At 57.4% G+C, this 26275-nt stretch overlaps 1 protein-coding gene across 20 annotated transcripts in view; it reads right to left on the reverse strand.

The window, feature by feature from the left end:
* Positions 1 to 13097: 13097 nt before the first annotated feature.
* KIF1A (kinesin family member 1A) overlaps positions 13098 to 26275 on the reverse strand; it is a 121803-nt gene continuing 108625 nt past the window's right edge. For all 20 annotated transcript variants that reach the window (XM_054679681.2, XM_054679676.2, XM_054679678.2 and 17 more), the window contains 11 exons: positions 26149 to 26263; positions 24585 to 24718; positions 23298 to 23359; positions 22736 to 22881; positions 21781 to 21981; positions 21141 to 21218; positions 20250 to 20374; positions 19109 to 19261; positions 18342 to 18534; positions 17386 to 17504; positions 13098 to 16742 (listed from right to left, as the gene is read on the reverse strand). In XM_054679681.2, the coding sequence (XP_054535656.1) occupies positions 16700 to 16742; positions 17386 to 17504; positions 18342 to 18534; positions 19109 to 19261; positions 20250 to 20374; positions 21141 to 21218; positions 21781 to 21981; positions 22736 to 22881; positions 23298 to 23359; positions 24585 to 24718; positions 26149 to 26263 (1369 nt within the window). In that variant the 3' untranslated portion in view covers positions 13098 to 16699. The remainder of the gene's footprint in view (positions 16743 to 17385; positions 17505 to 18341; positions 18535 to 19108; positions 19262 to 20249; positions 20375 to 21140; positions 21219 to 21780; positions 21982 to 22735; positions 22882 to 23297; positions 23360 to 24584; positions 24719 to 26148; positions 26264 to 26275) is intronic.

The raw sequence follows: 26275 nt of genomic DNA on the forward strand, positions 1-26275 counted from the left end.
TCTGCGAAAGTCATCTGTCTGAAGCACGGACAGTTTTGGGAGTAGCCGCTCATCTGCTCTCGATGTGCTGAAATCTGTGCCTCCGGAGGCTCCGCAGAGCAGCTTCCCAGGTCGCCACAGCCTATGAGACACTCCCAGCAGCTCCGGAACTTTCCCTCTGCAGAAAGAGCCTTCTCCACATTAAAAACTGCCAAAGTGACTTGGAATCGTGCATCTGCCTCGGGCAACCTACCTGCATTTCAAGTAGATGAAAAGAAAAGCAAGTTGCTAAAAACAGGTTTCCCGTAACTACTGAAGGATGCGCAGAAAAGGGAGCCGGGACGGAGCAGTTTCGGCTGTGGCTCCTGGCCACTGTCGCCCGCCCTGTGGGGTCCCATGTAACAGGGGCTGAGGGCGCGCCCTTCTGCTCCAGGGCCCTACGGATCCCCGCCCGCCTCTGAACATGACCCACATTTTCCCTTGGGCCTGGGCCTGCCGCGCGAGGCCTCCTGGCCTACAGCTCTGCTCCCCAAGGGCGTCCCGGATCCCACACCCGCTCCGGGAACTGGCGCAGGTACAGACGGCTGGCGAACTGCAGCTCTGGGGTGGCCAGGTCCTGGCAGTGGCGGCGGGTGGCCTGGTCCAGGTCTGGCCGCAGCCGGTAGCCCAGGATGGGCGCCAGGCCGTGCTGCTGCGGCGCCAGCTGCGGGTCACGCTCCGCGCCCGGCCCTGAGGCCTCGCCATGCAGGAGGCAGGTGCGCGCCTACCGGGCCCGCAGCGCCACCACCTCCGGCCGCAGCCCCCCGGCCCCCAGCCGCGCCCACAGCGTGCGGTTCAAGTGTGCACAGAGCGCCAAGTCCAGCGCGTTTTAGGCGCGCGCCCTGCGCTCCACGCGCTGCTCCAGCGGCTCCTGGGGGAAGGCCGCGCGCCACTGGACGGGGAAGGTCACCAGGTCATCCAGGCCCCAGCACAGCGCGTCGCAGCAGCCCCAGGGACGCGTCCAGGTGCTGGGCAATCAGCCCCAGATCGAAGCGTGTGGCCACCGCTTCCACCCTCGGGGCCAGGCGGCGGCGCATTGTGGTCGAAGCCCAGGTCGAAGGCCATGAAGTTGAGGCCGTAGTGGCTGTCTGGCCGTCGGGGTTCATAGAAGGCGCGGGTGTGGCCCTGGAAGTGGCGCAGGCTCCGGGCTTGGGCTCTCTGGCGAGGCCATCTTGTACCAGGAGAAGGCGGACTCCAGGACGCGGGCCGGGTCCCGCAGGGTGGTGAAGGCGGTGTCTCCGGGCAGGACCCGCCACACCTGTTGGGGAAGGGCCTGTGTGCCTAGGAGGGCTGCTGGCTCTGGGGATGCTCCAAGGGCTCCAAGGCAAGCAACTGGGAGTGAGTACCCTCCACCCAGCCCCCCAGCCCCCTCTGCAATGGGACAGGATCCACCGGGCTTTGCCTCGGAGGGACCTGAGTGGGCTGTGGAGGTCGCCTCCAGTGGCATCCTGGCAAAGGCGGTTAAATTATTGGAGAGGGCTGCAGGGTCCCAGGGTCTGGGGAATAGGGACCAAAGCTGGCCATGTCCAGGGTGTCAGCCATTCCCCTCTGTAGGCACCAGAGGCCGCTTCTTCTCCACACTGGCCCTGGGTCAGGATCTGCCGCAATGGCCATGCCCTGCCTGGCCTCTTGCTCCCAGCCCCCTACCCTCTCGTAGAGCCTCCTCAGCTACTCAGGAGACCCTTCCTCTCCCTCCCTAGGACCTCCCTTCTCCCACCCCTCTGACCTCCACACAAAGTGTTCTCACCCAACCCCGTGGCACTCCTACCTGCCACCATGGTCACCACCTCACTGCTCTCCCGGTCACTGTGGTCACCTCCACACTGCACTCCCCCCATCTCCATGGTCACCTCCCCACTGCACTCTCCCGTCACCATCGTCACCGCCACAGTGCACTCCCCCCACCACCATGGTTACCTCCCCCGTCACCATCATCACCACCCCAATGCACTCTCCCCATCTCCATGGTCACCTCCCCACTGCACTCCCCCGTCACCATCGTCACCACCCCAATACACTCCCCCCATCTCCATGGTCACCTCCCCACTGCCTCTTTGCCATGGCCGGGGGTGCCCTGCAGAAGCCCTGAACTCTGCAGCTCCCAACTGAACTCGGAGTCCCCATGTCCCCCACCCCAGTCACCACGAGACCAAGTCTGTCTTATGTCCTCAGGCTCAGGACTGCCACCCAGGCAGCCAGGCCAGACACGTGGGGGTCACACTCACCCCTGCCCTCCCCTGAAATCTCACCACCCCTAGGGTCCTCCCTGACCTTGATCCCTCTGGCGGCCCAAGCCCAGGCCGCCCCCCTGTCTCCCACGTTCCCGCATTCCCTCCTAATTGGTCACCCCTCCAGTCTTGCCCCTCTTGTCCAGCCCCATCTAAGTCACACTGAAATCTCACTGTGCCCGTTTTCCTCAAGACCCTCCTTGGCTCCCCGAAACCCAGGGGCTGAAGTCCAGGCTTTCAGACAGGGTCTGCAGGGTGACTGCCAGGGGACCTCAGTACATCTCTGAGTGTCCACTTCTCATGGCTGAAATGACCTGGGTTCCAGGGGATGTCATCAGTGAGCCCACTCAGCTGCTGCCTCAGCCGGGCAGGTTGCTGGGAAGTTGCCTCCTCAGAGGGGTTAGACCCAGCCTTGCTACCGAGCCTCATATCTGCCTCACCTGGGCAGACCGTCCCTCTTATCAGGGCCCACACCTGCCCTGTGTTGGTGTCTTTAAGTGTAACCTTTACAGCTTTTGGAGACACTGTGATCTAGCTAAAGGAGTGACTCCCAAATGGTGGAACTGTGCATGAGGGAGAGAGGGATTTGGAGAGCAGTGCTTCCTAGGCAGGGGCTGGCCTCCGGGAGGGCTGAGTGCCCATGATTCATATGGAACACCTGCAGGCTCCTCTAGCTCAGGAGATCAGCAGCACAGACTTTGGGGTGGAAAAGCAGGCAGAGGGGTCAGGCGTGTGCCTGCCTGGGCAAATATTGGCTTGTGGCCTTGCTTTCCTGGGCTGGGAGCCCATAAGGCACAGGTGGCCCTCAGAGAGGCCCTGGGGAAGGCCGTGCTTCTCCTGGGGGATCCCTACCAGGGTGGGCTGCAGGATGGGGACCCTGTTCGGCACCTGCTGGGGGTGGATACACGGGGCATCCTGGTCTCCAGGCAACAGCTGAGGGAGGAGGGGAGCCTGCTTGGAGGAGGAGGCCGGCGATAACCCTGACCTGGCCACCGCGCAAGAGGGGCAGGGCTCAGGGGCCAGGGATGGGGCCTACCCTCTGCTGAAGCCCCCAGATACAGCACCTCAGCTTTCTCTGCCCCACCCCACCCTCAGCTCCCTGGGATGGGTCTCACCTGACCATTGTGAGGCAGGAAGTGAGGCTCTGAGACACAGAGGGTTTTGCTCCGGGTCACTCAGCAGTCAAGTCGGCCGGTGCTGAGGGTTCAGGAGGGGCTGTTTCCTCCCTGCCCTTGGCCCTCAGGACACCATCTTCCCCGTTCCTTCCATGCCTTGGCCCCAGACCTCCAGCAGTCTGTCCAGTGCAGTGGGTGGGGAGGAGGGGCTGGGCTGTGCTCATCGGGGTGCCCATGCTGCAGCTCCCTGGGTGTCTGAGGTTTGCTCAGTGACCACTGTGGCCACTCAGGCGGCTCCAGCAGGTCCTGTTCAGCCAGAGAGCAGAGTCGTCCCACCACGGGGGGTGTGGCTAGCGGGGGCCCTTCTGTGAGGTTCGGCCAGACCCCACTGCACCTCCCTCCACAAGCCCTTGACCATGCCTCTCTGACCCCCTCTCCCAACCCTCCCACCCTGACCCTTCACCTCTCCCCACTCCCTCCCACTGTGCCCCAACCCCAGCCCTCTAACTCACCCCTCTCTCCCTGACACCCTCCAGAACGCTCTGTGCATGAGGGAGTGCCCCCCAAACAAGCCCCTCCCCAGCCCAGCCCCCTGATTCCTCCTCTTTAGATCCTCACCACCTACACCCTGTTTCTGGGGAGTTTTCCCATCAGCTGGGTCTGCTAAGGACTGTGACACTGGGGTCTGTGTGGGGCTGTGGCGACTTCTGTGAGAAACACCGAGCTGCCCCCAGGCAGCTCTGCCATGTGGCGCTCCCGCCGGACGCAGGCGCGGGGCTCCTGCTGCTCCCGGGCCTCCATGTCGTCAGTCAGGTGGGTGCCCCACATTCCCGTGGGTGTGCAGAGGCTTCTCACCGCGGCTTCAGTCTGCAGCTCCCTCACAACACGCAGTGCAGAGCATCTTTCCTGTGCTTTCTGCTATCTGTGTATTTTCTTTGATGAGGTTTGTTTAGATTTTTTACCTCCTTTTTAACTGAGCTCTTTGTTTTCTTGTTGCTGAATTTTAAGCATCCTTCCTATATTTGGATGCCAGTCCTTTGTCCAGTGTGTATTTTGCAAAGATTTTCCTCCACGTCTGTGGCTTTCCTTACATTCCCTTTGCAGAGCAAACCATTTTAAATTTTATACAGTCCATCTTACTGATTTTCCCTTTTATGGATCATGCTTTTGGTGTTTTATCTAAATAATTCAGAGCCTAACCGAAGATCACCCAGATTTTTTCCAGTGTTTTCTTCTAACGGTTTTGTAGTTTTGCGTTTTACGTTTAGGTCTGGGATTCCTTTTGGCTGAACCTCTGTAGAAGGCGGGAGGTCTGTGACCACATCCTTCTGGTTCTTTGTGTGTGCCTCCTTCTGCATGTGGGCATCCATTTGTCGGAGCACCTTCTGCCGGAAAGACTCCCCATCTCCACTCACTTGCCTTTGCTCCTTTGGACCAGTTGGCGCCATTGGTGTGGGTCTCCTCTGGGCTCCCTATTACTCTGTTTCGTGCACCGATATGACCAGTCTTGTGAATCCTGCATGATCCTGACTGTGTAAGCCTTACAGTAAGTCAGGAAGTCAGGTCATGTGAGTCCTCCAACTTTGTTCCTCAGTATTGTGTGCCAGCTGACAGATCACAGGGTTCTTGACTTTGAGAGGAGAGCTTCATTTCTTACGAAGGGTTGCAGCCTGCAGCCTGGCCATCGCAGGCTGGGAAGCATAGCCTCTGGCAGAAACTGGAAAAAGGCACTTTGACAGTGGGAAGTGGGAGAGGAATCTAGGCTGAACAGGTTGTCTACATACACATATTAAACAGATTTTAGGAGGGGCTATGAATATTCATGAAGCGGGAAGCACACGCACACGTAGTAAGCACACATGCCTGCTACATGCATGTTCCCTTTGGGGCAGAGACTTTCATTTCAGTGCATTAATAGTAGGCCCCAGCCAGGAGCAGTGGCTCGCGCCTGTAATCCCAGCACTTTGGGAGGCTGAGGCGGGTGGATCACCTGAGGTCAGGAGTTCGAGACCAGCATGGCCAACATGATGAAACCCCATCTCTACTAAAAATACAAAAATTAGCCGAGTGTGGTGGCACATGCCTGTAATCCCAGCTACTTGGGAGGCTGAGGCAGGAGAATCACTTGAACCCAGGAGGCGGAGGTTGCAGTGAGCTGAGATCACACCGTTGCACTCCAGCCTAGGCAATAAGAGCGAAACTCTGTCTCAAAAAAAAAAAAAGAAAAAGAAAAAGAAAATGTAGGCCCCTGTATGTCAAGAGGTGACACAGAGGACACACGGCCAGACCAGTCCATGGTCCGTGGTCTCTTACTGGGAAGAGATGCTAGTTGGTTGTTGTATTGAAACCAGAAAAAGGGATCAGGGGTCTGGCAAGTCTTTCAAAAGGGCTGGTTTCTGTTCACCAATTAGGAAAGAACATCCAGTGACAATTGGTGAGGAAGGGGGTATAACAAGGTGTGTCTGGCCTCCTGTCCCATCGTGGCCGGGAACTCAGCTTTCAAGGTTTCTCTTGGGTCCCCTTGGCCAAGAAGGGATCTGTTCAGTCAGTTGGGGGCCTTACAACATGATTTTTATTTCTCATGTGTTGGCTATTCTATGTCTTTCCCCTCTGCGTATAAACTTCAGAATCAGTGTGTCAATATCTGATTAGCTTGCTGGGATTTTGACTGGGAATGCATTGAATCTATAGCACCAACTAGGAAAAACTGACATCTTAACAACACTGAATCTTCCAATCCGTAAGCACAGAATGTCTCTCCATTCCTTTAGATGTTCTTCGATTCTTTTCAGAAATGTTGTAGTTTTCTACATACAGATCCTCTACATATTTTATTTGATTTATACTTACTTATTTCTGTTTCTTTTTTAATGCTATTATAAAAGGCATTTTTATTTAAAATTTCAATGATTTATTGCTGGTTTATAGGAAAGCAATACACAATAGTTGTAAATTATTTAACTTTTGTGTATTAATTTGTATCTTGTGGCCTTGCTGTACTCACTTCCTAGTTCCAGGAGTTTTTTTCTTTTTTTGTCAATTCTTTGGCATTTTTTACACAGAAAACTCTATCGTCTGCAAAGAAAGATACTTCCATTTCTTCCTTCCCAGCCTGTATACCTCTTATTCCCTTTCCTTGTCTGGTTGCACTTAGAATTTCCAGTAGGATGCGGAAAGGAGTGCTGAAAGGGAACACCATCACCCTCCCTCAGTCTAAGCGGGGGACCTGCCAGTTTCGGGCGTTAAGTGTGATGCCAGCTGCGGGATTTTGTATATGTTCTTCATCAAGCTGGGGAAATTCCCATCTCTTTCTCGTTTTTCCTTCTCACCTCCACCCCAGAGTCCTTTGCTGTGGAGGAAGTTCTCGGCATGTTTCGAGATGATTACTCTGCCCCTCCCCCTGATGGGAACATGAGGGGATTTTTCTTTGCTCTTCTCTCTGAGAACTTGGTGGGGTTCATGGTAGTAAAACCCAAGAGCACATGAGCGTCCCCCCAGTCTGGGGTGCAGGACCCTCTCTCTCACCAGCTGGTCCACACACAGCCTCCAGCAATTCGCTAGAACTGCCATCTAGGGCCTCCTGCCAGCAGCGGCTCCAGTGGCTTCTGCTCCAGGGCGCTGGTCTCCGCTGAGACTCTGTGCTGTCTCTTCAGAGTTTGGGGTGGCAGTATGCCCTGCAAGCTCAAAGCTTTGATCGGTGAAAGAAAACACTGATTTTCAGGTTTGTCAGCTTTTCTTGCTGTAAGGATGAGCTTCGTGACTGCCAAGCTCTTTGCGCACCAAAGGCACTCACCTCATGTTGTTAACTTTTTAAAAATTGAGGGTCCACATGAGGTCTCTTAAATTTCTTTTAACCTATTTCCCTCACCTTCTCATCTTGTAGTTTATCTGTTGAAGGGCAGAGGTCATTTGTGAGTGAAGTCTCCCACGTCTGGGTTTCGATGCAGGCATCCCGCAGTGTCTGTCAGCATAGCCTGTCTCCCCCGTGTTTCTTACAGCCGGATCTGGACACGTGATCAGCTTCGGGGCCAGGCTTTTGTAAACCACCCCTCAGGTGGGCTTGTGCCATTCCATCCAGAGGTAGATTTTGCCCTGCTCTGTCTTTGGTGATGTCACTGCCTAGCCGCATTCATTCATTCATTTGCTCATGTGTTGGGGATTACACAGCCATGGGGTTTTAGGACGACCGTCTCTCTTCCTTTATAGGAAAAATACTTCTGCAAAGACAAACCTCTGCTCCTTGGCTACCTGGCCATGCTTAGGTACAGTTTCTAAGGGAAGACAGGATAATGCTTGTTTCTTTTTCCTGATTTACTTGTTTCCGAAATGAGTTGCATCCTCTGATGGTTACCAGTGAGCTATTTTGAACTTTTTTTTTTTTTTTACTATTTTTTAATTGTCATTATAAACCAATAGATGTAATCATATTACATGTTGTATTAGTTTGTTTTCATGTTGCTGATAAAGACATACCCGTGACTGACCAATTTACAAAAGAAAGAAGTTTATTGGACTTACAGCTCCACATGGCTGGGGAGGCCTCACAATCATGGCAGAAGGCGAGGAGGAGCTAGTCACATCTTACATGGATGGCAGCAGGCAAAAAGAGAGGTTGTGTAGGGCAACTCCCATGTTTTAAAACCATCAGATCTTGTGAGACCCATTCACTATCACGAGAACAGCGCAGGAAAGACCCACCCCCATTATTCAGTCATCTCCCACTGGGTCCCTCCCATGACACATGGGAATCATGGGAGCTACAAGATGAGATCTGGGTGGGCACACAGGGCCAAACCATATCACATGTGTTCCAGTCATCACATTTATTAGCCTTACTGATGTTCAAAGTGTCCCAATCTTAGGCCAGTGGGAGCCTCTAAGTTGGATCCTGGGTCCTTTTGACACAACTCTTGAAGTCTGACAATGACTTTGGGTCCTATTGGCAAAACCCTTAGAGTGTGATAATGTTTTTGTTGAAAAGATTTTCATGATAATCTTGTGCAATTCTCATCCCCGCTCTGGAACTAGTGATTTCTCCCAGTGTTAGAGAGAAGTTTTGTTTAGACAATACAATCTCGGTTCTAGGAATGTGTCACTGTTAAGGAGCTGGTTGTTGTTTCTAGGCCTTTTCAATAGATGGAACTAGGAAATGTGTATTTTTTAAAGAAAAATGAAATCTATCATATCTTCATATTGACCCTTCAGATTCAAATTCAGGCTATTTGTGGTTTTCCCATGGATTCTTTTGGGATTTCCAGATATGTAATTCTATCATCTGCAAAAGAGATAATTTTTACATTTCCTTCTCTGTTTTTATCCCTCTGATTACTTTCTCTTGTGTAAAGAAATTAGCTAGTAATTCAAAACGCCATTGAATAGTGGTGATGCTAGCGTGCCGTTCTGCTCTGTTCCTAGCTTTTCTGCATCTGTGGTGATGACCATTTTTTCTTAGCACTATTGATATGATGGATTTTATTAATAGATTTCTTGATATGAAGTGACCTCTTCATTCCCAGAGTAAACTCTACATGGTCATATCATGCGAGAGAGGTGAATTATTTGATGACATAAATGAAATCACTATTAGAGATAAGTCAAATGAATGGGAAAGGAGTTTCAAAGTGTGTTCTTGTATCATGAAGTCCTCAAGGTCATCCCTGGTTCAGAGACTTTCTGGAAGGATGCACAGGATCTAGCATACAGTGGTGCCATGGCTGAGACTGGTTACGGCAAAAGGCTCTGAAACCACATCTGTGAACGGAGAAAGCATGGGGTGGAAAAGGCATGGGGCGTGGTGTGAAGAAAACCAGGCTCGTGCTTCCAAGGCCTCTCTCCCCACAGAGTAACACAGGACGTGTTTCATTCCCAGCAATGCTGCATGGCCGTCCATATTAAGGGCTCCCCGTCGGGGAGCTCAGTAGAGACTCAGTGCCTGTGGTGTTGACCAGAAGCTGGTCATGCCCTGCCTGGAACACACCAAACTCCAGACTCAGAAGGAAAGTGCATCGAGGGCTATAGTATTTGTACAGTCTGGGCACAGTGAACCCTCATTGTCATTCAGGGAACAGTTCAAGTGCCAAGTTCCCAGAAGCCGTCTGAGGCTCCACCTCACAGCAGACATTTAAAGAATAGCAGGTGCAAGCCTGTTGGGCTAATTCTTTTCTGCAAAATGCCCAAGATTAGAAATTTTGAAAAATAAACTATATTTGACTTTAAAAGATATTAAACATAATTTTATAAGGCAAAATAAAATATTATCAAAACAGAAAAATTACAAAGTTAGAAAATTAAAACATATGACAAAGGAATGAGCTATCTGATATATGTGTAACTGACTGCAAATTAAGAGGAAATTTTGGCCAGAGACATAATAGGCAAGTCACAAAAGAAATAAAAATAATCTGGCTGGGCGCGGTGGCTCACGCCTGTAATCCCAGCACTTTGGGAGGCCAAGGTGAGTGGGTCACTTGAGGTCAGGAGTTCAAGACCATCCTGGCCAACACGGTGAAACTCTGTCTCTACTAAAAATCCAAAAAATAGCCAGGTGTGGGGGCAGGCACCTGTAATCCCAGTTACTCGGGAAGCTGAGGCAGGAGAATCACTTAAACCCTGGAGGCGGAGGTTGCAGTGAGCCGAGATTGCACCACTACACTCCAGCCTGGGCGGCAGAGTGAGACTCCATCTCAAAAAAAAAAATAATTTTATATATATATATATATATATATATATATAACACATGAAAATAATTTAGCAACACTAATAAATAAAATTGAAAAATGATAAGGTGCCACTTACCACCTGTCAAATGGGGAGGACTAAAGAGACTCAGACATGCAGTGAGACGATGATGGGCTTTATGTTCAGAAGCCGTGTGTGTGTGTGCGCACGTGTGTGCACACGCGTGCCACACACAGACACACACACACGTAAGATACACATATGAATTTATATAAACTCCCACACAGTAATTCCAGCTAGGACTTTGTCCCCAAAAGTAGGATAAGAGCATGGTTTCATGTGTAAGGACCCACGTCGCTCTGTTGTTTACTGTACTGGAAAGTACAGTTTGGAAGAATCAGGAAAGCACCAATTCACTCCACACACGAGAGGAGGAAGGTGTGGAGTGCAGAGCAGGCAGGAAGCTGGGGGGTGCTCTTGGGCCAGGTCCTGGAAGCCCACACTGGGGGGAAGAGGGGCAGCTCATGGGAATTCTTCTTGGGAAATACCATTTGCTGTGCAGTGGGATCCTCTGACACCCCAAACACCTATAAAGTTAAGATCTCCTGGCTGGGGGCCTGGCGGGCTCCAGGTGGTGGTTGGTAGGGAGAGGAGAAGGCCACGGCGGGGGAGGGGTTAAGCCCCTGCTTCCTGCGTCCTGGACTGTAGATAGGACATGCCTGCGCCCCTCTGGCCCTGGGTCCAGTTGGGTCTAGCTGGCCAATGGGTGTCACCCCAGTAGGTTGAGGAATCTGCTGGATCCTGTCTGGGTGTCCCCAAGGCCGGGGCTCAGCTCCCCAGAGACACAACGCGTACAATGGACACGTGAGCCTCCAGACACCCACACTGTGGCCTGGTCTGCTCCAGGCTCCACGGAGCCAGCCTTAAGGTCTTGGGGAGAGGAGAGCACAGGCTGGATGGGCCAGTGAGGTTCAGTCCAGGGTTCTGGAACCATCTCAGGGTCTGGGCGTCAGTTTCAGGATCTGCCGCACAGGCAGGAGCTAGGGAGCCTCCCCAGGGCCTGGACTCAGCATTCAGACTCCAGCTCACAGGGGATACAGGAGGGGCCCTGGGCCAAGTCAGGCTTTTGGGGCAGCAGCAGGAGGTGTCTAGATGGGCAGGAGGCTGGAGCAGAAGGGAGCCAGGTGCATTACGGGCCACCTCTCCCTGGGGACTGGGTTGGGTTATCACTGGCTGTCTGCACAGGGGTGGACTCTGTCCTCAAGGCTGGGGCTTCCAGGCTTTTCTGCCCTCTACACATCCTGGAGGCTGTGAAAGCTTTAGTCGACACCCCTAAAGGACCGCCCCCAGTGCAGGAGTGACAGTGGCCATCTGTTGAGTTAAGACGTGAGTCTGTCTGTCCGTGTGAGTCCACTGTGCCACCAGCCCTCGCTGGACGGCAGCAGAGACTTGCAGGCATCAAAAGGGTCTGAATGGCTCCCAGGCCTCAGAGAACCACCAGCCAGGGCTGCACTGAGGCACCAACATGGACAGAAAGACCATCCCAGCCAGGAGAGAGTGCAGCTGGGGAGTGTGAACCAGGCCCCACAGGGCACAGGATGACCGTGCCCAGCTTAGCACTGCCCTGGACACAGAAGTGGTCCCAGGTCCCAGAGCCCAGTCACACCGCTGGTGGAAGGCACCAACCATGAAAGCCCAGCGCCACTCAGCCCACACTCCTGGTTCTACTCCCTCGTCTTCCAGAACCTTCGGACGATAGGTGTCATCCCTGGGGCCCCAAGAACAAGGTCAGGTGGAAGCAGAGGTGGCGACAGGCTTCTCCTTAACACTGGAAGGCACAGCCACTTGTTACTTAATGTTTTGTTAGTTTCATTCATTGTTTTAAAAAACAGAAACCTTCTACAGCACTTAGTCTGTGTCAGGCCCCGTCCTACGCCTTTTCCAAAGCTAACTCATTTATCCTCCTCAACCAGTGAGGAGGCCGCTATGATTCTGCCCAGTCACTGAATTCTGGTTTGATTTTCTTCTCACTCTTAATTTTTAAAAGAATTACACAGTAACACAAATTCATTGTAGAGAAACTAGAAAATCCGATGAATAAAAAGGTTTTTTCTTTATTTTTCATTTTAAAATAATGGTAGGCTCACAAGAAGTTATAAAAAAAAAAAAAACAGCACAGAGAGGAACTGTGTGTGCCCTTCACCCAGCTGGCAAAAAGTTCTAAGTCTATAATCTCAGGACTGGAAGACTACGACCTCTCAGACAGGAGAAGTCCACACAGGTTGAACGGTATCTATGTCAGCCCTGACACAGCCCCTCCCACCTGTAGCCAGAGGGTGGCCCCACACAAGGCCCCGGAGCCCCCGTGCCAGCCAGTAGGGTCCACCTCCCAGGCCCACTGAGAGGCGTTGCCTTCCGAGCAGGTGCCACCCTCACTGAATGTCCTGGAGATGGCTGTCGCCTGTGACAAAGCCACTCACCTCTGGAGGGCCTGGGGGCTCCTAAGGACTGGGGGCCCTGCCCAGAGTCCCCCAAAGTGCAAGGCTGTCACCCCATCCTCCCATCAGCCATCAGTGCGACGCTGGTCCCCAAACTCCTGCCATACCTTGGACAAGACTAAGGCCCTCACGTGCAGTGGCGCGGCCTCTGGAACTCCAGGAGGCTCTGAGGATCTGGGCCCAGGCGCAGACCACATGGACTAGAGACTCTGAAGGGTCCAGGCCTGAGGCTGCCTGGGATGGGTGCAGTGGCCTGGTATGAGGGTGGTAGGTGCTGTGTCCCTGGGGAGGTGCCTGGGGCTGGTTCACAGGGGTGCAGCCGGTCACGGAGGGAGGCAGGTGGAGGTTGATCCTCCAAGACCAGCACCCCTGTGTACACTCAGTCTTCGACACCTTCCCCACTACCTCCCCATGCCCACCTCGAGAGCCAGCCCCTCCCTGCCTCATCACTGGGGGAGGGGTGCTGTCTCTGGACCACGCTGGATGCATGCACCGACAACCATTTCCCGGGGCCCCCCAACACACCTAACACGCAAATAAAGCCACAGCAGAGCCCATGGGACTGTGTGGAGTAAGAGCCACATTTATTTCTTCATTGAACAGAGCCTCAAGTGCACACACAGTACAGGAGCCTAGGGCTAACACTCGGTTGTAAGACATCGGGACGGGCGTCGTGACGTCGGGACGGCAGCTATGACATGGGGTCTGGGGTGTGCCCACAGCAATCACATATGTACAAGCCAGGGACGCGGCCTCTGAGCCACAGGGGAACCGGGTGACGGACTAACTACAGGAAGCACAGGCCCAGGGAGAAACGCAGGTCGTCACAGCTGCTGTCCGTCTGGGGGACCGCACGGCCCGGCACCGGGGGTAAGGGAGTGTGCCTTCCGTGGTCCCCACATGGGTGAGGCTGGCATAGGACCAGTGCAGCAGCACAGTAAACACCTGTGACATCAGCCCCACCAGGGCCCCAGGTGCTGGGGACTCCAGGGACCAGGGTTGACAGGGAGGGCCACCTCATCACAGCCGTCCTGGGTGGGGGAGTTTGTGCCTGTGCAGCCAGTGGATGAAACATTGGCATCTTCTCAGCGATGACTCCCAGTGGGAGGCCTTGGACTTGGCACCCCTAGGCACTGGCCGTGTCCCATCAGATCCCAAGTGCTGGTCGGCCTGGAGCCCGGCATCCCCATCTATCTGGAGCCGCAGCGGAAGGAGCTCCCCCTTTCTGGTGGAGGATGGCTGCCCCCAAATCGAAACAAGCCCCCAGACTCGGCAGTATAAAGCATTAAATGAAACCATCTGAGGGAGACGGCTTTCCAGATCTGTCTCACCTTCCCCACTTAGCAGGAAGCAGCAGCCACCCTGGGCCTGGCTGTCTCCCGAGCACCGCACCCCACGGGCACCTCCACACCAGCCCTCCACCTCACAGACGTGGAAACCGACTCCTGGGGAGCTCAAGGAAGGCAGCTAGCGTGATCCCTAGGTGGTTTCTGGCAGAGCGAACTTTTCAAGAAGCCAGGTGTCCTGACTCAGGCGGCCTCCTCTCACCATCAACTCTGAGTTTCTGGGTCCTGGCTTAGGCACTCCTCACTAGAGCAGGCCTGGAAGGAGGGAGTCGGCGGAGGCTGCAGTGTGGCTCTGGGTCCCAGCCGAGGCCAACACGGCACCTGGCTGAGAGGACACAGCCAGGCAGTCTCCATGGCAGTGGAGGCTTCTGAATTTAGGCAGCTCCCAGGCACCTCCACTCAGCCCACCCATGCCGCGAGTGCTCTGCAGGTTGGCTGGCCTCAGACACCTGCGACCTGGGGGGCGCACCCAGACCCTTTGGAGGCCACGGCCTCAGGCTGGCTGACCTGAGTTGGCCGTGGCAGGGCCTGTGCCTCCTCTAGCCTGCCTGGGGCCCGTGGGGCTCCCACCCATCTCAGACCAGCGTGTCCTGCCCTGCCTCTCCTTCCTGCCTCCAGGCAGCGCTGGATGCCGGAGCAGGTGCTTCTGCAAGAAGCTGTTCTGCATCCTCTCCTTGCTGCATCTTGGTCCACTGCCTCCAGAGGTCACCCATGGGGAGCACAGGCCACCTGGCTTCTGAATTTTATTTTGGGATGTGAATCCTCACCTGGGAGATTTCCAAAGAAAGCTGCTGTGTCCTGTGTCCTGCCTTCCCAGGCGTGGCTTCCCGAGCCCTGATTCTCCCTCACAGAAACCCCCCAGCAGCCCCTGGGAGAGCCTCCCAGGCAGGGGATGAGGGTGGCGGTGGCCACACCGCACCTGAGCCCAGGTACGAAAAGGCGAGCCCACAGTCCCAGCTCCCAAACAGGCTGGCCCAGGCAGGCAGCCACAGAGACTGCAGCCAGCATGGGCCCTGGCCTGCCCTGCACGCCACTCTCGGAGATGGAACTTCAGGGGCCCAAACAACCTTCCCAAAGGAAAACCTCACGCCAGAGCCTTCCCATGTGGTGTAGAAGGCCCATGCTCCCCCACTCCTGAGCCGCTGTCTCTCCCCCAGGCGTGGGATTGGGGTCTCTGAGGCTCATGTCAGCATCACGTGGGACAGCCTGGGAGGGTAGGGGCCTCAGAACCAGTGGGGTGCTGCGTTTCCCCCACTCCAGGAGTCAGGATCTGATGAAAGTGCTGGGCCTTAGGTCTGGAGCACCAGACCCGATGTAACTGCTCCCACGGGCCACGGCGGGAGGGGGCTCTGTTGCTTGGCTACTGTCTTTCCTTGAGCTAAAAAGAGACCAAATCGACCTGTGGGTGTGGGTGGGGAGGGCCCTAAAACCTCCCTAGGCCTCTGGACATGACTCCTATGACCAGACTCTCAGCTTGGGGCTGACCCCTGTCCTGTCCTGGGTGGCCCTCGGACATTGGTGTCTGCAGAGGGGGTGAAATGGGACAAGAACAAAGGGACACCGCAGATGCAGAACGGAAGAGTTCCTTGAAGACAATAACCACCAAGCCAGCCACCCTCCACTGCCGACCGACCAGGATACCCCCACCCCATGGCATTTTCTCAATGGGACTCACAGAAACTCTCTGCCCTGGGAACAAAGAGAGGAAAGTCTTTGCAAGAAACCTGCTAATGGCAGCATTTCTTCCCAGAAGCTACCTTGACTCACTCCATTTCTCGCCGCAGCTGAAGAGGCTGCGCCACAGCCCTCGACACCTAGGCCGTCGCCCTGAATTCCGACCTTCCCTGACTTCCTGGTCTCAACCCACCACCCTACCCTGATGGTCCGGAGACAGCACGCAGTCCCAGAGTCTGTACACTGGCAGGTGATCCCGACCCCGCTCCCTCCCGGTCCCCGCCCAGGACAGATCACAGCCTGGGTGCCGTCTGCCTCATCTCAGAGCCAGAGCCGAGTGTCACCGCTCACCCTTTCCTGGGGAAAGCTGCCGGAACTCTTCTTGGAGTCACACCTCAGGTGGCCGCCCAGAAGAGATGTGCGTTCTCCCTCCCACCAGAGGAACTCACACCACCCTCCATGCTGCGCAGACTTCAGGCACCAAAGACACCCCCCCCACCCTCCCACACATACACCCAGGACCCATGTGGCCATGGAGAAGCCTGGGGCCCAGGCGATGCACCCGTGTGCTAGCCCCAAGGTGCCCCACTGGTCCAGACAGCTCCTCACTGCGGCCTTCCAAGGTGGCTGTCCCTGCCCTGCCTGTCCCTAGCAGGCTTGGGAGACACACGTGGGAACAAACGGGGTGGAGGTGGTTGGGGGTTCCATCTGAATATTACAGGGCTATGTGGAGGCATTAGAAATAAATACTTATAAATAGAACAAGTCTTACAGTTAATTTCCGAGTTGACTGTTTCAATGTCACTAACTAACGTATATTAATTATAAGTCTGTCTATGCTTAAAAAAATATTAGAACGGCAGCAAGAACCCCCGTAACCTGTGCCCTTGGCCCCCCCCAGCCTCTCCCAGCTTGTTCCACCAGAGCACATTCTGCAAGAAGAACTGACAACGCACAGCCTCTGCTGGGAGCGCAGCTGGTCGTGTGGCACAGGTCCCCGGGCCTGGCATGGGCGTCCCCTGGGGGGTCGACCCGGTCGTGGGCTGTCTGGCAGGAGAGGGGCTGGGCGGCAGGTGACAGGACAGACGAGGATGAGGGAGGGGATGGGCTGGGCCTGCCGGCTGTCACGGGAGGGCTCAGGTTCAGACCCGCATCTGGGCAGACCTCCTTCTGGAGAGCTTGGACCTGCAGAAGAGTTGGGAGAGGCGGCGTGGTCAGGCCAGGAACACCTGCAGGCCATATCCACCGTGCCCTGCACAGGCAGGCAGCCGTGAGGGGCAGCCACAGACCCCATGTCCCCACTGGTTCCCTCACCACCTGGGGAAGGGACTGAATCTCTGCTTCTGGTGTGTAGGACTCAGCCCACCCATCCCCTCCTGCACCCCGCTTTTCACATCCCTGCTGTGGGAGGGACCGGCTCCTTCCGCAGCCTGCCCAAGGGCACACGGTTTCCCCATGCCGAGGCCACCGGGTTAGGATGTAATTTTGAAAGTATGGCCTGGGATTTATCACTCCACAAGAAGCCACGACTCAGAGGGAGCATTAATAGCCCTAAGGGCGTCCCCAGCCCACATACGTGAGGGCAGGCCGCACTGCCTTCCACTGGCCGCACTGCTTCCCCAGGCAGCCTTGCGGGCAGGACCCCTGGCAGAGCAACCGCACCCTGCGGCTGGCCCTACTGAATGGTCCCCGCCAGGAGGGGATTGAGGGCAGGACCCCTGGGAGAGCAGTCTTGTCCTGCAGCAGGGCCCTATCAAATGGTCCTGGCCAGGAGCCGGTTGAGGGCAGGACCCCCATGGCAGCAACCTCGCCCTGCAGGCGGCCCTACCGTATGGTCCCGGCCAGGAGGGGGTTGAAGGCGTACAGCCAGTCATGCATGTCCTTGTCGCTGGCGGCCTGCAGCAGGATGCCGCGGTGTTCCGTGCACACCGCGAATGTGTTGGGTGTCTGCAGAGGGAGGCTGCTGGTGAGGAGGTGCCAGGCTCCGTGGTCAGCACACCACCCTCCTGCTCCCCAGGGCCCAGGCAGGCAGGGGAGGGGCACTGCCAGGAAAGTCCCAGGGAGGGGACACGGAGGGGACACAGAGGGGAAGGCTGACCCAGCCAGGGCTGTGACTGCCTTCTGGACGCATCTGCGGCCGGTGGTCCCGGGACACCCTCACCACTGCTATGCCTCCCCACGGGACGTGACTGCCCCTCATGGCCCCTGCTCCCTGGGACCCTGGCTGGGCTGCTAGTGCAGATGTGGGCTCACACCACCCACTCCCACCACAGGGAATCAAAAAACCATCTCGTAGACACTGGGGCCGCCTCCAGATGGCTCAGAGAAACTTCTCCTCCAGCCAGCCTGAAGGAGTCCAGGCTCCTGAACTTGTCCAGGGCCATTCCAGCTGGAGGGGCTGGGCAGAGTGGGGGCAGGAGGGCTCCTCTGAGCCCTGTGGCTCGCCCATTCCTGCAGGGCTGGTGCCACCCACCTTGGGTGACTCCGGAGGAGGGGACATGGCTGTGGCCATCACACAGGAGAATACTAATGCTTGCCCTGACCGGAGTCCATCCCCACTAGCTGTCACCAGGAATATGCGCCTCATGGGCAGGCAGAGAGGCCTGGGGCAAGGACAGAGGATCCCTGAGGCTGAGTCCCTGAGCCCAGCCTCCGTGGAACAGGACGGAGTCTGGGGTGAGCAGATGGGCCTCCTGCTCTGACGCAGGGCTGCAGAGGATGGTGGCTCAGCTCCTGCCCTGCTAGGGTTCCTGGTGCCCGAGCCTGAGCCGGGCCCAGCCGCACCTTGAGCATAGCCTGCTGGTCCTCACTGTACTCCACCTGGGCAGTGGCCAGGTTGAGCACGAACCGCTCCACAGTGTCCTTGTCGCTGTTGTACATGTAGGCATAGGGGCGCCGCACCACCACGAAGCGCCTGGCCCAGCCTGACGTGTGCGGCTCCAGGAAGTGCAGGTACCCCTTCTTGGAAACGATCGGGCTGAGGGCAGAGAGAGCTGCTCGCTGGGGCCCTCAGTGGGGGCAGCGACTGACTCGGGCACTCACCATCCACCACCCAGAGCTGGGACGCAGCAGTGCCACCCACCTCCCCAGCCAGAAAGTGGGTCGAGGCATCGAAGGGCACCTGGCAGAACCCCAACCCAGCAGGTCGGAGACCAGACCACCAAGCCAGCTCTGGGCCTCAGTTTCCCCACCATAAAATGGAAAAACTTAAAGAAATAAGCTAAAGTTGCTGAAGGCTGTCACACTGTACCCAGTGACCACGAGTTCCCCACCTGGGCCTTGGCTCTGACCCCACCCACTCCCCTGTGCTCTGTGCTGGTTCCAGCCTAGGCATGTGGGTCACAGGGCCCTGCCTGACCTCCCAGCATGGAGCTGCCCCTCCATGTGGGTCAGGGGCAGCCTGCCTGAACCTCCAGTATGGGCATCAGGCAACCTGTCTGTCTCCCCAAGTATGAGGGTCCCTGTGCCCCCAGTATGGGGATCAGGGTGGCCTGCCTGTCCCCTGTCAGCACAGAGCTGGTGGCGGTGCTTTCCAGGGAGGCCCCACACACCTGACTCGGATCTCCTGGATGTCAGGGACCAGCAGGCGCTGGGGCTCCTTGTCTGTCTCTGTTGCCCGGGCAGGGGAAGGGAGCTTCTTGGAGTCGGCCTCTGGCAGCAGCTCGGGCTCTGGGCTGGCTGGCCGGGAGCAGGGCTGCGGGGTCCTGGGAAGCAGAGGGAAGTGCTGCACACTGCAGGCCTCCCTGGGCCTGGGGCCGTCTTCCCCCAGGCTTCACCCTCCTCAGAGCACCTCAGAAGGTGCAGTAGGGCACCTTCGCGGGGTCTCTCCAGCTGTACCCACAGTGGGAGCTCCCGGGGCCCGTCCACCGGGACAGCCAAGCTTGTGCCCGATTCCAGGAAGTGCTGGGCTTGGTGGGGAGGGTCCCCCAGGAACCTCGGGGCCCAGCCAGGGAGCCTGTGCCCCACTCCACGCCCTCCTCCCAGTGGCTCTCCTGCCCCCACCTCCACCCTGTGAAAGCAAGGCCAGCATCTCTTTATCTCCACAACTAGACTGAAGGTGACATGAGGTTCTAAGGAGCCACTGGAGCAGAGGGTGCCGATGGCCTCCCGCATGGGCCCCCCACATGGGCCAGGCCCCACGCGACTCGACCTGGTGGTCAAGGAGGCCTGCAGAAGACAAGGCCAGCTGGTGCCACCGTCTTTCTTATTTAAATGAAAATCTGGAACCCTTAAGGCACTTTAAAACAAGAGTGAAAAGCATCTGCCTGCTTATGAATTGTACATAAGGGGTTCACACGAGGTCTCTTCCAAATGCGGACCTGCAGGGGCCAGGTGTTCCCTCCACAATACTGACTCTAACGGCTCTCATGCCCTCTTTCGTAACCTTTTCTTTTTCCATTATTTTATAAGCACTGTCTCAGGAAAGGGGAGCTTTAGCTTATTTTCCACCCATTTCTGGTCTTCTTCAGGGAAGAGAACACACACACACTAGGATGGAGCTGGCGGGGCACAGGCACCCTCTGAGAGGGCCGCGGACTCCACTCCTCCAGGCCCTTCCCTCAGCCTGTGGCCACCCCAAGGCACTCGGCCATTGGGGCCCCCCGTTCTGTGCTCTCTGTGCCCGAGTCACGGCCATGGTCATGGGTCAGCCGTGGTGCCAGAAGCCACTCCGGGAGCCTGGAGCTCACTCACCTCAGGTCAGTGGCACCGTACCGCCCTTCAACCAGAGAGGGGCAAGTGGAGGAGGGGGTGAGAGTGGCCGCCCCTAGAGGGGACATCGACGGGTCCCGGAGCAGGGTGACAGACATCTCGGAGAGCTGCGGAGGAGAGGCCTTTTTCAGGGGACACAGGGAAGGGGGGTCTCCGGCCTCTGTGGGAGCTGCTCCCTGTGCCTGCGCTTACCCCACACCTGCTGCTTAGGGCACCCCACCCCTCCTACCAGCAGCCTTGGCTCAAAGTTGGCCAGCTCAAGACCCCTGGCCCCCTCCAGCCCCTGTGGCCCCTGGCCGGCCCCTCCCATCACTTCAGGCTCTGGCCTGACCCAGGCAGCCACCCTGCCAATGCCTCAAGGAGTGGGCTGGGTAAGCTCTGCCCTGCTGCCTCCTGCCCATGCCAGCGTGAGGTGGCGCTGGGTGATGCCATGGGGACAAGGAAGGCCATGGGCCAGGGCTGGAGCTCCATGCATAATGCAGCACAGCAGCAGTTTCCCAGGCTACAGGGGTGGGGTCGGTCCCAGGAGGAGGAGGGACAGCCAAGTGGGAGCTTGACTGACTGGGCCAGAGGCCACAGGGTGATGGCCAGACAGGGTGGGGGCCAGGAAGACAGCAGAAGCCTGCAAGCGCATGGGTGCATCCCAGGCCACAGGACCCACCCGGCCCCTCACTCACATCCCCACCTCCCATGGACCCCAGGCCGACCCAGGGAAACCAGCCACTTAGGTATGAGGTGTCCCTCTGCACTGAGACGTGTTCCTAGGAAACTCAACTGCCTTTTCCCACTTGGAGTGGGAGTTTTCCTCAGGGACCACTGCCTATGGGAGCCCGAGCCCTGCGGGGCAGCCTGGTGCAGCCCCTCTGCACCCACCTTGCTCTCGCTGGCACTGACGCAGACGTGGCTGTGTGTGTACTCTCTGTTGAATGTGTGCGTGAGCAGGCGCAAGCACTGTGGACAGAGCACACGCGTGGTCAGGGGCCAGGCCTCCCGGGACCCTGCTCAGACAGCCTTGCAGGCTCTTCTACCCACCCCTCCCCAGACACAGGTGGGTTCCGACGCCAGAGCACAGTGGGTCAAGGTGGGCAGCACCTCCACCCCGCCCAGGTCATCGGGTGAGCCCAGGAAGTCTCCCAGGGTCAGGCACCGGCTCAGGGCCTGGTGTGAGGGCCAGAGGCTGTGCTGCCTCCAGTGCAGGAGGCCTTCCCAGAGGCCCGTTCAGCCGCCAAAAGAGCCACTTGTGGGTGGAAGTGGTGAGCTCCCCATCAACACAGGTATTCAAGAGAGTGATTCATCGCTTGGGAAGGGAGGCTGCAAAAGGCACCCAACTTTCAGTGCAGGTGGGGTGCAGTCAGTGGGCAAGGGGACCCTAGGGACCCCTCAAGCTCCTAGCTCCTGGTGGTGCTAACCAGAGCAGCCATGGGCAAGGCTGGGTTGCTGGAGTTGCCCAGAAATGACTCAGGGCCCTTGAGGGCCTGGGGCTACGGCCGTACTGCCCAGCAGCTGGACCCACCTTGACGGCCAGCTCCCGCTGCCTCTCGTTGGGAGCCTCCAGGGGTGATGGGCGGCCCTCAGCCGAGAGCGGGGAGGAGGCGCTGGAGGAGCCGTGGGACTCAGAGTCCTCGCTGAAGGCCGGGGACAGTGCCTCCGGGACAGGCCGCTGGGCGGTCTCCAGCTTCTCCCGCAGGAGCAGGTAGTGCCTAGTCTTCTCCACCTTCAGACAGGACACAAGGCCTTACCTGCTGCACCTCAGGGGTGACCTCCGGAGCTGTGCTCAGCCTCAGCAGCAGCATGACCCTCTGGGCAGACCCCGGAGAGCCCACCCTCCCCTGGGCTAAGACTGAAGACTGACAGCCCTCAGCTGTGAAATGAGGGAACAGACCCTGGCGCCCCGGGGCTGACAGCCCTCAGCCCCCACCCCAGCCCTGCCACCTTCATGGGCAGCAAGCAAGCTGCTCCTCTCGGACACATGCATCTCACTCGCCAGGTTCTGGGGCAGGGCTGTGCTGCCTTGCAGTGCTGGAGGCCTCAGGAGAGGGCCGAGGGGTGGGCAGAGCCCTGGCCTCACGCATCTCACACGTCACGCGTCACGTGTCACACACACACTCGGCCCGAGGCAGTGCCTAGATGCTGCATGTTGGTTTCCCTGATCAAAGCCGCAGAGGGCAGCCCGGCCCCGCGACTCTCCTTCCGGGTCCCTTTCTGGCCTGTCTATATGCCCGATAGTCTTCCTCGGCTAATTCCAGAGCATGCCTCTGTGCTACACTGGCCATGTTTCTGTCATGCACCACGCAGCCCCGCAGTGCACACTGGAGCATCACATGCTCCTCCTGCAGGTGGCTGTGACTCCCAAGCAGCTGTGCTGCCCCCCAGTGGGCACCAGGCCCTGGGCCCTCTCCAGCTTTTGCTCTGCAGACAAAGCCACATGGACACCACCGTGCAGGCCTCATCCTCTGAGGCTGCCTCACCTCCTGCAGGAGGCTCAGCTTCTCCAGCTCCCACTGGTGGTCCAGAATGAGACTGTCACTCCGGGGCCTCCAGCCTGCCAGGTTCTCCTCGCCCCGGACATAGGCCACAGATGTGTCCAGGACTCGTCGGCGCCGGCGCTGCATCCCTGCATGGGGCACGTGGACATTCCACCCCTACCTGATGGGTGGCTGCTCCTCCCACCCACCCTAGAGGTCCGCCCATCTGTGAAGCTGTCTCCCCTCTGGAGTGGAGATGGGCTTCCCCTGGTCCTTGGTCCACCCTGGGGCCCAAAGAGCCATGTAGGCCTCCTCCATAGGAAGTTATCCAGCCCGGCGTCCCATGGCCATCTCGGCTGTGCCCTGGGAACCCAAGGAAGCCAGCAGGCCTGACTCTCCTCCCTCGCTCTCCTCCCATCTCAGAACAACTCCAGAAGCCACAAGGTGAGTGCTTGGGTTCTGTGAGGGATCCCCCTGCAAATGGCAGCTTCGCTGTGGTCACCCCAAGTGGGCAGAGGTTGAGCAGGCCAGGAACCCACCCAGTGAGACCAGGGCAGATACCTACCTGGGCTGCCCGCGTCAGCCACGTGGCACAGGCTGAGCTCGTACACACCAGTCACACGGTTACTGTGGGGAGTAGAAGGAGTGACGTGCAGTCACCAGGCCCCGCAACAGGGACACACAGCCAGCCTGGCTGCTGACTTGCCCCACTATCAAACGCACAGTCAGCCTGGCTGGGGTGGTGGGGTGTTGATGTCCCTGAGCTACAGCCCCTGTTCAGAGTCCTCATCCCAGACTCCCTCCGGCCCCCAGAGAAAAGATGCATTGGCTGGTCTTGCTCAGGTGCCCATGGGGCTGTGACCTGAGGCCAGGCCCCCACAGCAGCCTCCACTTTGTCCCAGCCCAAGTAGGGTACAGGCAGCATGAGCACAGCATCTGGCATCTCCAGTCCCTCCGGGGCGTCGAGAGCCCCTCAGGCCCCATACCCCACAGAGCAGCCCCACTGCGCCCCGGACAGATTCTGAGAGCACCTCGGCCACCCTCCCACAGTCAGGTCGGTGGCATCCCACAATTACTGAGTGACCTCCAGAATGACCACAGCCAGCCCTCAAGGACACTGGATCCTGATCCCCAAGCTCTTTCCTCCCAGCTGTGCCCAGTGTGAACCTGGACACCAGGTCCATGTGGCAGACCACAGGGAGACCCACTGAAGGTGGCCAAGGGTGCCCGGTAGCCTCGGCAGCCCTGCTGTCAGGGCTCTGACATTCCGGCTCATTCTCCCCCACCCCCAAGAATGCAGGAGCGTGTTCAGCACGCAAGCACGGCTGGTCCTGGTGTTCGGTGTGTGGCTCCCCAAGGTGCTGACAGCCTCCAAGAAGAGCCACCCAGCAGGTCCTGTGGGAAGCTGTGTCCAGAGCCCCCTTCCAGCCACCGCCCACTTATCCAGCTCCTCCTTCAGTGCCTTGTGGGCAGTCCCATGGCACAGGTTCCTGTGGTCCTCAGGGAAGAAGGTCACCGGCGGGCGGAGGGGGGAACGGTGTGGCCCCAGGATCACCCACAGGAGGCCCCAGGTGGGCACCCTGGGCCTGCCCCTCCTCCCATCCCCTGCAGGCTGGCCCTCAAGTCCCTCATAGTGGTGTCAGTGTCCCCTGCAGGAACCATGGCCTCCACAGAGTCTTCATCTAGGGTGAGCAGGAGGGGACTGAGCGCAGGGAGCCAGCCAGGAGTGTGGCTGGGCCTCGCACAGGGTGAGCTGCCGGGTGGCCCAAGGACCGCTGCCAGGCAGAGCCCTGCCTGGCCCGCACCGAGACCAGGGTGGGAGTCCATGTGGTCCTCACCCCTGGGAGCTTACCTCTCTGAGGCCCGAAGGCTCCCACTGCCAAAGAGGTTGCGGATGGAGCGCGAGGCTGGCAGCTTGGCATCACGGGAATAGAAGACCATGCAGAAGTCCTTGGTGACAACAGCCGGCTGGGTGCAGTTCTCCATCTGAGATAGGCGGGAGCAGGACTCAGGCACAAGGACACCCCGAGTGCCCAGGTGCCCTTCCAGCCTTCTCCTGGGGGCACAATGCCCAGCACCGACAGGCAGCCCCAGGGCCTTCCCAGGGCCTCAGGCGTGGCCTGGATGCAGGCAGGAGAAAGTCTCTGCTCCTGCCCTCGAGAAAACCCCACTGGGGACAGGTAGCCACAGCTCTGTCCACCCCTGGGCTGCCTGAGGGACTGGTCTCCATGTGTGGGGACCCCGAGGGTCCCAGACATAGGCTCACTGCTCGGGCCTCAGCTGCCTCACCATAAAACTGGGGTGACCCCTCCCCGACCCTGGAATGTCTGTGAGGATCAAACCAGGTCTTGTTTGAATGTGCACATTTTAACCCAAACACCACAGAAAATGACTTCCTGGTGGATGACACGCTAACTGCTGAACAGCTGGCCCCTTTGTCTTCCTGAAGTGGGGGCAGCTGCTGTGCATGGCTGAAGAGTCCCAAGCACTCGCTGGGAAGAGCTCTGCCAGCGCCTCCTCACGGCAACCTTACCACCATCCGGTGAGATGGTCACACCATCCCCATGTGAAGCCGGAATAATTCGGCTGTAACTAAGGAGAGGGGATGTGCTTGCAGATGCCCCTGCCCACTGCTCCCCACCCTCCCTCTCCCTCACTACTATGACCAGCAAGAAACGCCCACACTTCCAGTCACCTCTTGCACTTGGAAGGGAGGCCACAGCCCAGGTCTGGCCACGGCCTATGTACTGCAGACTCTGGGGGTGCTGTGGGGATGGAACACTTCTGTTTTTGTGCTGCCCGGAATGCAGACACAATGTCTGGTGGTGCTGCAGCCATCTTGCATCCCAAGGACAACACCCACACACTAAGTATGGTAGAGTGAGTTAACTGCCATTAAAAGCACATGGAGGATGGGTGCGGTGGCTCACACCTGTAATCCCAGCACTTTGGGAGGCTGAGGTGGGTGGATCACCTGAGGCCAGGAGTTTGAGAACAGCCTGGCCAACATGGCAAAACCCCGTCTCTACTAAAAGTTCAAAAATTAGCCGGGCGTGGTGGCAGGCACCTGTAATCCCAGCTACTTGGGAGGCTGAGGCAGGAGAATCGCTTGAGCCTGGGAAGCGGAGGTTGCAGTGAGACTGCGCCACTGCACTCCAGCCTGGGCGACAAGAGTGAGACTCTGTCTCAAAAAAAAAAAAAAAACAAAAAAAAACAGCACATGGATTTATGGATTTATGTATTCAACCTTGCAGTCCAGTTTTTGTTTTTGTTTTTTAAAGGCACACAAATTTAACCCAGGGACTTGAGAACTAGAGAAGTCGTCTGGGTCATATGGGGTTGTCCAGAGCTTACAAGAACCTCAAGCTTCAGGGGCTGAGTGGTTTTGGTGGAGTGCCCTGGCATAGGTGCCTTGCCTCGATATAAGCGGAGAGTGTCATGTAGATTTTCTCTCGATAAGGGGTGACCCGGTTCAGCAGAAGAGAGTTGTGCATGGAGCTGTCCCACGCAGCCTCAAATTGGTAAAAGGTCCTGAAAGGAAGC

Source organism: Pan troglodytes, chromosome 13, assembly GCF_028858775.2.
Source record: "Pan troglodytes isolate AG18354 chromosome 13, NHGRI_mPanTro3-v2.0_pri, whole genome shotgun sequence".
Lineage (NCBI taxonomy): Eukaryota > Metazoa > Chordata > Mammalia > Primates > Hominidae > Pan > Pan troglodytes.